The 15,223-nt window shown below is 34.2% G+C and overlaps 1 protein-coding gene across 1 annotated transcript; it reads left to right on the top strand.

Annotated features, from left to right (window-relative positions):
* Window positions 1-12,907: 12,907 nt before the first annotated feature.
* Window positions 12,908-14,941, top strand: CRELD2 (Cysteine-rich with EGF-like domain protein 2). The gene has a single exon (XM_051211650.1). The coding sequence runs from the start codon at window positions 13,276-13,278 to the stop codon at window positions 14,554-14,556; it is 1,281 nt and encodes a 426-aa protein (XP_051071735.1). The 5' UTR covers window positions 12,908-13,275; the 3' UTR covers window positions 14,557-14,941.
* The last annotated feature ends 282 nt before the right edge of the window (window positions 14,942-15,223 follow it).

Below are 15,223 nucleotides of genomic sequence, written 5' to 3'. Positions count from 1 at the left end.
TTTTAAATTATGTAACTATGATTACTGATCCAAACCGGTTAATATAATCACTTGGAGATTGGTATTTCAAACTTTTAACTAACTGTTTACTTAGAAACTCGCACAAAAGTAATGTCAAAAATATAAAAAAACAATTAAATCACACTAATTTATTATAATACAGTCTCGTCTAATTTATGTTAAAATCACATTGAACTTTTATTAGCATTATAAGCAGAGATGGATGGTAAATAACAATGGAATCCAGAAAGCGCAGTTCGTCTTACTTGGGACTTGTCAGCTAGATATACTTGCATCCCATTGTTGGTGTTCACTCGAGGACTCGAACCCTGTACCGGTCGCTTCAAACGTTGTCGCGATATTCAATTAACTACCGAGTTCAGATAACTACTAACTTGTAAAACGTGGCGAAGATCGGTCCCTTATCGGCATATATGTATGACAAGTATGCTTGTAATTTAAGACAATATCGTGTCAATCTGCATAGGATGCACATATACCGATAAGTGACTGATCAATTGTAGTTCTAAACATCAATGGGAAGATTCAAACAACCAATACACCAATCATTCTTTATTTTAACTTATTCAACTCATTTGATTGACTTTGTAAGATGATGTTGAACTATAATTTATTGGTTTGATTTATTATTTTAAAGAAATAAGTAATAAGAATTTTAATATTAAGCTCATAAATTCTAACAGAATTTCTAAATATCTTAAAATGGTCACATTTTTGTTACATCTATGTAAATGTATATTTGTGTTTAGATAAACTAATAAAGTAAACTAATACAAGAAAGAATAACAGACTTTTAATTAACAAAACTTAGACACAAACTATAATTTATCGAGTTCACAATTGTCTACTTGCACTGAACATAATACTCATCACTATTGAAACATTAAGTTCAGATTACTCAGTGATGAATGATATGAATAGTATTCCACTTTTATTGTTAGGCATGTATCTTTCTTGGCACATGGTTGAATCCACACGTCATATACAATGTGGAGTGAAGGCTATCTAGAAAAGATAATTTTACATTTTCATATGATATCTACCTAATATCTACTTAATTACATCAATTGATAAGCTTAATTTCTGAAATATGGTAAATTTATGAAAAACTGTGTAACATTTGAAATGACAGGTCTTGTATTTGGTAAATGCTATCATTGAACAAATGAAAACGTTCACATAACTTACTTAAGCTTGTTTAGAATCTAAATGATATTTACCAACCGAAATTCGACTGCGTAAATTTCATTATATATACAATATGTGATACTCAATAAGTTTAATTTAGTTAACGGAAACGAGATCTGTTTCATGATATAAGCTTATTACTTTACTTAGATTACATAATAATCACGTATAAAGTTCAGTGAAATAAAGATAATAAATCAAGCATAATTTTAAATGGAAAATGAAATAAAGTCTACAAATATATGGTAGAAATAAAGGTAGATTATCAATTAGTTAACTAATCGAATTTAAGTAAACTTAAAACGATGAAAGTTAAATACATTTTGAAATTTTTATTTACATTCTGTACTGAGACCAAAACAAAATGTTGTATTTTGTGACTTAGTAAGTTTCATAATAAGTTTCTCTGTTTCATTTTATGTTGAGGTTAAGCATTCACGTGTAAGACTGAAGGTCTAGGGTTCAATTCCCGATTACTTTGTTGTGATTGAGAGTTGCCAACGGACCCAATACTAGCACTAAACAGTCGTCTAGTGCTTTCAGATTTCCAATTGTGATTTAAATTAGATAGCTTCATGATTTTAATGAATTCCAGCTATGGCAATAATCAACCTACCATAATTGACTATTTATTAAAAACATTTTCGGTTGATAACCTTGGTCAAAACTGTATTTTAATTTCAGTATCTTTTCATTTGGTTATTCATTTTATTATATATTCAATTAGAATCAACCCAAAATGAATATACACGCTATTTTTAATAGAAATTAATTTTAAAATTATCGAAAGATGATGGTTCAAGTGATTTGTTTCAATGAATTCACTTTGCCTAGACATTTACAAATGCATCTATTGTAAACTATCCTGATGAAATTGTATTATGGTCTATTCATTAAGTACAAATATTAACTGTAAGATGAAATAAATAAGACCACCATGGAAAACCTGGCCGTTGGTTGCTTCCAGGTTTTCTATGTTGGTATGGCTTCAATTGACTCATGATCTCAACTACTGAGATTTCCGTTATTATATTTAAAGGAAAAAAATATGTTTCCAGATAATGATTTCTAAATCTTAACGTTTTTGTTTCTGCTAAATAATAGATAAAATAAAGTGTCTACTCCTTTAATTTGTCTGTATTTTCATTGAAAGTTTCGGTCCAAGATTTAATTAAAACAAATTTAGTTTTACTTGGAAACAAATTGATAATTTGAAAGTTAGTCCCTTTGATAAATTTCGATAGTGTAATAAGATGACGAAGATTATCAGAACTATGTGGTAGATTAGCTCAATGCATTTTGAACAATCTGATCACACGTAGTACACTTGTTAATAACATTTATATACAAAAATAAAAGGTCAACTAGACTAAAAATGTAGCATAAGAGAAAATAAGGATAATAAAGAAATAATATGAGAGCAATTTGAGACCTCATCACTCTGGCTAATAAGCCAATATTACCAGGGTAGGTTTAAGGTGAGAACAAACTATTTTTGAATACACAAATGGGGTTTGAATTTTAGTATGGCTAAGGCTTCAGTAAACCTTAGTATACGCCATGTTACACAAAGCCACAGTAGCCGAATAAATATCAATCGCATGACCTGTTTCAATTGTTTGGTATTAGAGGACGATAGATGTTTATCCTCTACTTATATTGGGTCAATTGACTTTATTTGTTTCCGCAACCATTTAGGTACATGTTCAGACATCCTAATTTTTAGACCACCATTACTCCTCCCTATGTATGTGTGGCCACACACACATTTAAATTGGTAAACACAGTGAGATGTGACACAATCGTTTTCAGGTTTTTCAGGTTTTCGTTAAAGCAAATTGTGAATGCTTTGAAATATCACAGACATTTTAAGTTAAGACAATCATCTTTCTTAATTAACATTGTTTAATGTCTTTTTGACATTTTATTAAATCTATTACCCTGATATATTTGATCTCCAGCTTTTAACAATAGCACATTATAAACTATGAGAGTTAATAGTCAACTAACTTAAATTGTTGTTTATGTATCATCCTAGTTCTGTATAGAACTTTTGAATGATTTAAATTGGAGAATTTGAAATGACACTGATAAGTGTGTTTTTGTAAACAAGGTGGTTTGTTGATATCAAGGATAGCTATTTTGCCATTGAAATAAAACTGTTGACCGTAGATGCATTAAGTGCTTTGGTAGTAATTTATGCGGTAAAAGGCAAACTACTTACTAATAACAGGTAGTATGACATGTTAAATATAGAAGTTGTTTAGGTACGGAAAAATTCGTGCATGGAATTAAGAATGATGTAAGAGATTAGCAGACTTTCGACTTATTACTCAACAAACTTCATCACTAGACAGGGCGGTTCATTTGGGTATTTATTTTGATGTCACGGTTATGTTTTATTCTCAGGATATTCACTGATATATTTTTGGTAGTATGAAACATTCGAAATCTTGTAGGCATTTATAAGGTATCTGTACATGTGATGTCTAAAATGGTAATGATAAAAATAAAGTATATTTACCCCATAACAGTTATCAAAACTGTAACGAAATAAATCACAAGTATAAACTAGTAAATCGTTGAAATCATTTTAACATGTTATACGAATTATCTATAATAATATAAGCATTATTCAAAGAAATCATTTATGAATTTGATTTCAGTTTTTGCTTGATGGTTATCCACCACCCACGAAAATGAAGGCCCTACAACTGAAAGTTTTTGGTGATGAATTCTTATTCGAAACTTAAGGATCAGTTGCCTTTGCAACTGATAACGAATACACTATTTCTATGTAGCTGGGTAGTTTATGAAGGCTAGTTACATGGTCATCTCAACTAAACATATATCGAATGTTCCTTAATTTTCAATCATATTCCGATCAATGTCATTCAGTGATGTAAACCTAACACAAGTATATGCGTTATCTTTTGTACTAAAAGCTATCGATACATAGGGTTATGTATCGCTAAAAATAGTTGTTGGCGATTAAACTCCGAGTATACTTGAATATAATTCTTCTCAAATGTTTAAACAGTTGGTTCAGCTTTTGTACTATTGAAGCTGTACCACAACTCAGGTCAATCAGCAATCAACAAAAACACACTGAAATCGACCCGACTTATCAACCAATCAGAAAAAAAGATGAATAAATCGAATAAATGGGAGAAACACACTTCCAAAAGAGAATAAATCTCTATTTTCATTGTGACGATTACGATTGTTTATGTTTCTCACTACCAAGTGTAAACGAGCATCAAACCTTTGTTTAGTGCGTTTTATCCATCTATAAATTACTGGTTCTTTTATTTATTACATTATATAGTTATTTGCCCTGGTACGGCTGGGAGTGGAGAGAGCCACCTCTCCCTCGAAATGCTCTCACAAGGCCACGTGCATACAACTACTGTCATGGAAGTCCTACTCACTGCCTCCTCGCGCCACCGTTGTTGTTTACGAAATTGATAGGACGAGAAGAGAATATCCGGCGCTTTAACTGGGTTTTGGATACGGGGGATCCACCTAGGGGAGTTGGAAAGCCCTGAGTCCAAACCAATGGTGCACATGAGCTCTAGGGTCCTGAGCGAACAAATGGCATACGAACCAATCGTTGATCACCAGCTACCGTAGAATTGCATCTCCTTACACTGCTTCACTGCCTTGTGGATTAGACCTTTAGGTCAAAGCCTCGGGATGTGACACTCTAGGAAAACCACCTGCTTCTGTTTGGGCACCCGGGCACTATCCTAGCCCTCACATGAATCGAATGATTTGTGTGGCGCATGTCTATTTGGTGCCTCCTTGTATCAATATATTTATGTATTTAACTAAATAAATATTTTTTAATTGGAATGAAAAATCAATGTCTTAACTTTTATGAACTGAATTCAATCAAGTAATTATTCACTCGAAAGGGTAAAATACTTTTATTTTGACAGAAACAAATAGTTCCGGTTAATTTTACAGTAAACAAGTAATACGAAATCATTGATAAACTTTTCTATTTAAAAAAGCAGAACTGTTATAGTATTCTTAAAAGTTTGAACTTAAGAACTAATTAAATTCACTTAGTGTTGTTTTACTTGTATCTTCCCATTGTTATTTAGGACTGCAGTTGATCAGTCTCATGTTGGCATATGTGCATCCTGTGCGTCCCGGATTCCACTGCTAGCCACTATCTATCTTTGCTTAAAAAAATTTAAGAACTAATTGCCTAGGTTTTGATATTCATTTCTGAAATCTAATGATAATTCGTTGTCGTTGATCTTTATGATATATATCATGAATAATTTTTTTTGATACGTTACAAACAAGGGTAATAGACCATAGAGATAATATAGTTACTATGGCCTACTGAAAGCTGATTTGTTTAAGATATTGCAGAAAGGCAATATTAATAAAGAATAAAGAATACTATTCAATAATACTGATTTCTAATCAACGTTTTTCAATTAAACATAGATTTAATTAATTATGTATTGTGTACAATTAATGGAATATTTAAGTAATTTTATATTTCAGCTATAATTATTGTGGTCGTTATTGCATTATTGATCTCGGATCATTATTTAACAATAAATAAGAATTTTCAGATCGAAAATCTTTTAACAAAAAAACACTATTTAGAGATCGTTAATGTTATTCGATTGTTTCATGTGAACGGACATTGATAATCAATCATTTATTTGCTTGTATGTGAATAGTTATTTGATATACTGAACTGAACGTACTAGAATGATAAGAAATAGTGAATACGGTTGGGTGCTGAATGAATTCCTCAATCGTTTAAAAGAGTTGTAACAATCGATAAACACATTGACATCGATCTAATTAGAAAAAAAACGATGAACAGATAACGGACTAAGATTCAAATCAATGAAAGATACAATCAAAATAAAGAAGTAAACAATGACTCGTTAAAGGTCAACAATAGCCAATCAACATCGACGTCTACAAGTCAAGCTTTGAGCCATATGTAGAGAAATTCGAACACTTCACTTGTACTTGAAGTTAGTGCTGATGATTTTGTTAAGAATAACGATGAAAGCTGCAAGACTAACCCATCCATCCCAGAGCACAAAATTCCAGCAAAATAATTTTAAGCTATGAAAACACCGAAAGGAAGACTGTATGTTCTCTTTGTATATATATAATCTTGTCATATCTTTGGTGATGTAGTCGTGTATTGCTACAATATCCGTCAAAAAGACAGATCCAGAATAATGAAACGTTTATTATTAAGTCCCACATAATAACATTTGCATATGTCAAAAAGTCATTCCGAAGTCATAAATTACCATTCATTATCAATTGATTCATGAATTCAACTACTAAATGGTTTTTTATCATTAATCTTTAAAGATGTCATAGACATTATTAATTATGGGAAAATGAAGCATTCTCAGTTTAGATTTCACATCAATTATAATTCATCTGAATGTATTATGTTGCTTACTCTTTAAAACTGACCCGTAAATCAAATAGCTTTTATTGATTATTTAAAGAGTTAATTTATGCACAATATCTTTAAAATATGACTTCTAAGAAACTTTGTTACTCTTTCTTTCTCTCTTTCTCTCCCTCTCTCTATAGAATTTACTAGATTGTAGTAAATTTTTGATTAAAAAATTACTGTTCTAACTTAATGATCGGTTTACAACCAACCTAAGTAGTGTTTTCCATTTGTGATATTGAACGTCAATAAAAATGAATAAGATATTTATATTAATATTCAGTAAAAAGCACTTGATTCACAGAGTATTTTATTTCTTCCTAGTGATCTGACTTTTTGTCTAGCTTAATAATAACTTTAAGTAATTAGAATATCCTGAATATCCTAAAGATGAAAATTTGTTTGAAACAATGATCCAGTTAATTATTACATGTTGTATAAATACACTTACGTTTAACTTGAAAAACATCCATTCTGTAACTGACCATTGTTATGTTTGATTTATGTAGTGTGTTAGTGACTTAAATTTTTCTAGTATTACTTGTAATATAGTACTTACGAAATCAAAAACCCTGTTAAACAGGTTTTACACCAGTGTAGTGACCTACTTTTATCAAGAGAACGCGATTGGTGTATTGGGAACAATTATTATTATAACCAATTGTACCAGGGATTGTTTTACCGTACTTGTTTGTTTAACTGTACCAAAAACACATACATTCTTCCTTCCTTTGATTGTGACCTTGCACGAGTTCGGTTACGCTCAGTAACCACACTTGTAATCTGGCACGATCTCGGTATTCTTTCGATACCACGAAATCGCCGACGAATACATCTCGACTACAGCCATCAACTGCCTTCTGATATTTGGCTTATGGGGGATCTTATCGGTTAACTGACACGTAGTCTTCCTGTAGTGGTGATCATAGTCAAACGCGGCTTGACGCTACACTGCATCAGTTTATAATCTTATTCTATTGTATTAATTCTGATAAGATAATTTTTATGGGATTCAAAGTTTACACTTCCTTTCTAGCTAGTTTTACAAACAGCAAGTAATCAGTACATTCCTTCTCTCTTCAAAAACTCCATCCGAGTAACGCACAAATTTTCAGATATGCCAACTCCATACGTACATAAGGAACTCGAAGTATTCAAACATTATTGTAAATACCATCCACTTTCACTGTACTTTGTTATATCTGTTTAATCTAAGTTTTTGCTTGTTTTGTTTGACTTTTGTTTTACATCTCCCTTTCGGTTTATCCTTCTGGAGACCCAAATGTTGAGGGTTTGCTATAAAACTTATTATTTTAAATGTTATGTGGGAAAACAGTTTGATATTTCATAAAGCAAGATTGAATATTTGGATCCCTGAATTTCATTTAAATCGCTATTTGATTGGAGGTCCCAACTTTACGGAATAGATGTGATTCATAAAAGCTCATGATCAAAAATTGGAATATAACTTTTTTACTAAGAATCTTGAAGATTCAATGTACCTCGAAAAACAAAGTTAGAATATTTGTCACTTCCGGGTGAATCACAGCAACCACCTCATGACGCTCATCTACTTATATATATCGTTACTTACCCCAGAATGAAAGAACATTTTCAGTTAATAGTACCTCACATCCCACATTACTTTGTAGTGACTCACATTTATCACGAGAACACGACTGGTTTAATAAAAACAATTATTATTATAACCAACTGTACCAGTGTTTGTTTCAATGTGCTTTTGTTTGACTGTGCTAATGACAGCTATATTGTGCTTCCATTCTTATTCTTACACTTTGATTGTGACTTCGCGCGAATTCGGTTACGTTCTGTAACCAAGCTTGTATCCTGGCACGATCTCGGTATCCTTTCGATACCACGAGATCGCCAGCGAATATATCTCGACTTGGTCCATTAACTGCCTTCTGATATTTGGCTTCTCGGGGATTTTATGGATTTATTTGGTTACGTTCAACGTTGGCCTTCTGATTTATTTGGCACGCGATCCTTTGTAGCGGTGTTCATAGTTAGTGTCGACTCGACACCACGCTACAACTTCAACTAGTTTGACTGTTTTGTCGCTTTAAAGTCTTAAATATGTTTGTCTTGGACGTGGTAACACAGTTCTTCTCACACATTTAATAAAATTTCTGACCAAACCCCTGATATTCATATCAGCCGCAGTCAATGTGTTAATTTCAACATTTTGTGGATTCATTTAATCAAACCCTTTTAAAAATTCGATCAAGCAACCTCATCAGGTAGAGTTTCAGTGTACGATTAAACTCACTTTTTACGCTGACTAGCCAGTTTACAAGCAGTAATTTATGCTTGCTGATCATCCAAATCAAACGTAATCTTCATATCAGTTACTATCAAATTCTTTTTAATTTACACTTGGGAAATTTTGTTAAAAGAGACAGTTAAAAGAATCACTTGAAAACCCCTCTGAATCATTTTGTCGAACAGTCTTTATATACATTTAATAGTTTGTCCTGTGTTTTATTGAAACCTTCCCCCAGGACTCTTATAACGACGATTTCATATCTCTAAATCTTCTTTGAATAGGTCTTTATTATTTAACGTTGTTAGAAATGCAACTGTACTATTTGAGGCTATTTTTGTAGGATGTTAGGCCATTGATAATAAGGTTTTGTTAGATTAAACTAACAGTCACGGAGTAGAGTGGTTGATCATTGTTTTTCTTTGACTATCTTATGAAAATGGTTATTCAAATATTGGCAGATATATATTCTCTTATTTAGTTGGAATAACTGTTGTTTATTAACTTTTATTTATTTCCATTGAGAGCCGTCCTACGATTATTGCTTGTTGCAATCCCAGGTAAAGAATTAAGGTTGAAGCTAACAACCTAATACTATTGAAATAAATTTGTCACAAAAACATTCGCAAAAGACATACAATTATTACCACGCATAAGGATTTACACTGATGCAATCCAAATAAGCGTAAAACGTTCTTACTGGATGAGAATCTTATGTATCTACGATTAATAAAGCATCCTTCAAAGAAAAATGGTAGGGAATACAATAAACATCATCCAGTGCTTTGCGACCGCCGGTGACAAAAGTGGAGATGATAAGAATTGGTTTCATGAGAGGCTTAAAGATCATCAACAATGATGACCTATGTCGAATAATTGGCGGCCTGCTCGAGTTAGACGGCAACAGTTCGCCCAATAGCTAACGTCGAAAGCACACCTTGCGGTCAGCACCTAACGTGGATTACCTCTTCATCGCATCAAGGTACTATGGATGCTTCAAAAACCGCACAACACAAAGGACGTTATTACGGAAATATATTATTAAGAACGAGTACAGAGAAGTTAGTGAAACCACCACTATCATACGATTAATCGATGCGCGTTGGTTGTCCTTGACTTCGACAGCGATCGATGACCTGTTCGATATTTAATGACACAAATTCCGGATGATTTGGTTAGAACTCAGTGACGTTTCACTGGGCCTACAGACTGAATTAGATCGTGGAAGGCTGTCCTGGAGAAACGTGAATGGGGATATGAATTACATAGGGTGTGATGACATCATCTAGCGACGTATACTGAAAGGAAGGAACAAGAAAGATTATTTCAACAACATGGTCAGAGGCAGTAGCATTTTTCCTTTAAATCAATAGACATTGCTTGATTGGCTTTGTAGGAGCACGCCATGGAGAACCAGATCGATCACATTTGCATCAAAATAATTTAAAAGGTTCACGGAAGACCTAAGGTCTAAAATAAAGCTGATACATCTGCGGATCACCACTTAGTGGTGATCAAATTGAAGTTAGAGAATGCCAAAAAGCTGAACAAACAGTAAAGCATAAACATGTCACAGCCTCTCTTTGAGAAGCTGGCAAGTTCGACGAATGCAAGATAGCTTTTAGCAACAATTTCCAAGTCTTGGACACCCAATCAAAGAAAGACTAGAGAAGTAATGTTTTCACATTGTGGGGAGTAGGTCTTTATAGACAGCACAGACAAGATTGCAGAAGAAAAAATAAGGCAGCAGTTAACCACAACCAAACGAGATCAGAAATCATCAAGGCAACAGAAAAATATACAGATGAAATATCCAGAAGATGTGAAATTCATTGTTAAAAAAGCTGGAAAGGAAGAAAACATAAAAGACCTATATTGCGAAATAGAGAAACTAGCAGGAAAGTATGACTAGACGGAGCGACTAGCAAGAAATATAAAAGAAAACTCAGTTTCTCAGTATCAAGGCCAAATTAACTAGCTCTTAAAAGGACCAGCTAGAGTGATTATGTAAAAATGTAAGCTGAGTGGTTAAAAGTCGGTCAAAATTCCCGATAATGTCAAAATATTGTAGTTTTAGTATTTATTCACTTTATTATTTCGCACATGTTTTCTATTATTCTATATAGAACACTGAAAATCTTGTGTATGAAAATAATTAGAACGATAAATTAGAAAGAGCAAACTTTATCAGCCCATTGAACATCTGTAATCACTTGGCTGTTGTCCATTTTGGGTTTTCTGGAATGACTAGTACTTTATTTCCCACAAAGTGAATTACTTGAGCCTCACTCGTATGCGCAAGAAAATAGATGGGGTCGTCGGGGTTTAATATTTCTCATTTCTCATTTACTGTAGTTGTGTTTTTGGTGTTGTTGGCAAACGAGGTCTAGATTCTTGAGGTGGGATTCTCTATCCAAACTTGCGGTTAAGGAGTCATTAATATAATATTGCAAGACGTTCAAATCTCTGAATGCGTCATCAATCAATCCTTGACGAGTCTGCACAGCATTTCTTAGACCGAAAGGTATGAGCAGAAATCTGTGAAGTTCAGAACAGTGGGGTAAGCCGTTCTAGGAATGGTTGCCGTAGTCATAGGAATTTGACTACTATCTTTCACTAAGTCAGTTTGATAAACGACAGTCATACCTTTTAAGATGGTTACCAGGTAGTGGATGTGGGACGGGAGGTAACGATCGTGATTGTTTTTTGTGTTTACTCGTCGATAATCATCATTTGGACAAGTCATTGTTATCCACTTTGGGGACCGTATGCAAAGGAGATGCCTATGAGTTGCTTGATGGCAGAATAATGCCTAACTTTATTATATGATCAAATTTGTTCTGGGCTGGTCTAAGCATTTCAGAAGCTGGTCGATGATCTTTTGAGAATTCATGTGGTCCTGTAGTACAGCTGTGATATGCAATAATGCCCGTTACACCACGCAATTTTGATCGCGTTTTGTACAATCAAGAGTACTTGTTGATCATTAGTTTGAAGTGTAGATGAATTTTAAGATGCCTCGAGTGTTCGACGTTTGACAAGCCCTTTACACGTAACATCTTTGTAATCGAAGTACGCCAAACCAGTCAAATCAGAAATGAAGAGGTTCGAAGATATATTTAAAGGACCATCGATATATCGGGAAGCGTTTGATCTAAGCTGGTTAACAGTCGTAAGATATTCGTAGCACGGCGTACCTACTCGTCATCTGGTGAGAAACGCTTTCAGATGGATTTATCCATTGAAACCACTTAGGTCAGCATCAAGCGTCGAAGACCTACGGAAATTTATTTATTTATTTACCGCTGCAGATTAATTGCCTAAACATGACCAGCCATAACATGCGACCAAAAAATGAAGCTACTAATACAGATAATTTGGTATCGCTGTCTACCTATACCCCTTTGCTTGGATCAACGAGCGGGCCAAGGTTCATTCCAACGACTGGCATTTGCACGAATGCAACAACAAAATACCGAATGGGTAGGTTTACGTAAACCCACGTTATGGTAAACTTACCTTTTAACGTAGGTGGCGGTTAGTTCGGGGTTTAATGAGTGAGTATCTTCAGTTAGGTGTATGTCTGGCAAAAATAACGAGATCATCATCAATACGGAAAACTTATAAAACCATTAGTTTTGGGTATTTAGTTACCACTACAATTTCTTCGTCTGAGGTTCGTCGGCTAATAATAATCACTTTTAAATAAAATACTGAATTCGCATATTACTTAGATGATTTTAATGGTATCAACTTTCCTCGTTCAGTTTCTTTCAGGAGCTTTCACTCTCGTTCTAGACAACCGTATCAACTCATACTTGACATCCAAGTGCATTTCCACAATTGTCATATAAGTTTGTCCTCGCATTACTGTTATTACTAATATTTGAGAAATAGCTAGATGAAGAATGATCTGTTATGTATCACAATGTCAGTGTATAATAAACTGTTTTGTTTTTCTTCTCTCCTCATTGACAAAATCGAAGGTTGGTCGAAGTTAACCAATAGTTTTACTGGACGTGGAGTCGCGGTGGTTTGTATTGTTGGTTTTACAATCATCCGAAATCTTGTTCATATTTTCCCCAGTTTCGACTCACTTTAATTGCGTCGACTGGTTGTTTGTTCACTGTCTACTGTTACCAACTTTCTTCACTTCCTCTCCATACTGCATTCACGGTACCCATCAGTTATTAGGCTCAATTTCTTCCTCTTCCTCCTGGATTCGTGGTTGATTCGTGTACTACTACTGAAATTACATTCATCTTTGCAATTTATTTAGTACGTATCTGCGGACTAGAAGTAAACCCACAAACGACTAGGCGTCAAAATGTTACTTTTACTGTTTGTATTACTTAATAATATCATATGCCCAACATTAGCTATATATCCAGATGATGATTGCAATAAGTGTAAACATGCTGCAAAAAGTTTTATCTTAGGATTTCACAAATCAGCTGGCAAAAATTTTGGAGGGGGGAATTCTTTGTGGGAAGAAAAGCACTTAGGGAGCTATTCTGTTAGCGAAGTGCGCTACCACGATATTGTTGAAGGGATCTGTAGTGATGTCAAGCAAGCAGTTAAATGTCATGAGTTTTTAGAAAGTATTGAGCATCATTTAGAAGATTGGTGGCTTAGGGAATACAGGATTGATTCTAATAAAGTACAAGGGTTTGAGGAAGATTTATGCGTCACTCGGACCAAGTTTTGCTGTCCTGCCAACTCCTTTGGGAATTCTTGTCTTCCATGTCATCCATGTTACTTTTTTGGTGGCAGGTGTGATGGTAATGGGACACGTTCTGGAACAGGTAATTGTATTTGCAACGACGGATATACAGGAGAGTTATGCGACAAGTGCACCTTTGAAACTCATTTCCAGTCCCACAGTGACTTCCCAATATCATGTACACGATGTCATTTGTCGTGCTCCGGTGGTTGTTCTGGTCCATTTCCTGAAAACTGTTCTGCGTGTGCCGCTGGATGGATCAAAGTAGACTCCGGTGATCAACGAGGATGTGTTGATATAAATGAATGTATTGATGGTCCTTGCAACAGGTCTACACATTTTTGCTTAAACAAACCTGGTTCTTACGAATGTGTTCCCTGTCATCCTGCTTGTAACAAATGTTCTGGTTCGACTGCGAACGATTGTGAATCTTGTGCAAGCGGTTACCAAAGAGGAAACGGAGACGTATGTGAAGATATAAACGAATGTAATGCTGACAGCAATATTTGTAATAGCGAAGGAGAAAGTTGCACGAACACAGTTGGTAGTTTTAAATGTGATTGCAAGAGTGGATATAAGCGGACTAGTAGTGGGTGCGTGTTGAATGTAAAGCCAAGAAAAGGTTCGCAAACATCTGGTAAGTTTGAATCACAGTCAACAGTTCATAACATTAACTCACGCAATCGTATCACGCAAAGAATAATATGGACTGTAACTTATACGAAAGAATTCCTCAAATACTCTGCTTCTCTAGCTGCATTTGGCACCTTTTGCTGGTTTGCTAAGGGACACCCTTTCGCAATTCTGTTTGCGTCACTACTAATCGGCTCATTTGTGTATTTTCAGAGCATTAACTTTGATTTCGTATTTGCTAACCAGAAATAGACACTATTCCTTATTGAATTTTGTAATTTTTCCCTACAGAAAATATGAGAACTAGATGAGGTGTTAATGAAGACGATACTGTGAAAACAGGGACACTATATTCTAACCATTTTTTTGAAGAACTCTGACTTCAGAGTAATATCCCATCTTTCCGTCCAAAACAAATTTTAAGCATGACTACTAAATGTATCCACTTTATAAACTTCGTGAATTTCATGTGTCTTTGATATTTTCTATATGCTCAAGTTTTTATCATGGTACCTCAGATACGGTTAAATGTTACCTTTTGTACACAAACTGTTATGTATTTTTAAAATTCGTGTGTTTTGCTAGTCATTCTCAAGATATTTTAATCAGTCAACACTGATAAATTCCTTTACCTCAGAATGTCTTTTTTTCTTGCCTCTTTAATGGAAGTTATCACTGAATCGGCCTGAAAGTTATGTAGAAATAGTGTTAGGAATATGTAGAATGTCTCCGATCGAAACACTGTGTGCTACTTACTAGCGTTCTTTGTTCTAGCTGTTCAAGTCTTAATTCCTCTGTCTTTACTTGCTTTACAATAGATGTATTTCTGGACTTGTTAAGTGAGTGAATACTGGGTTTCATTTCGCTTGTTTATTCCTTAGAAGAGTCAGTTACAAAAAATGACTTGTCAAAAGTTTTT

The sequence above is a fragment of the Schistosoma haematobium genome, chromosome ZW, assembly GCF_000699445.3.
Source record: "Schistosoma haematobium chromosome ZW, whole genome shotgun sequence".
NCBI lineage: Eukaryota > Metazoa > Platyhelminthes > Trematoda > Strigeidida > Schistosomatidae > Schistosoma > Schistosoma haematobium.
Note: the sequence above shows the minus strand (reverse complement) of the source record. Positions and strands in the feature narration are given on the sequence as shown.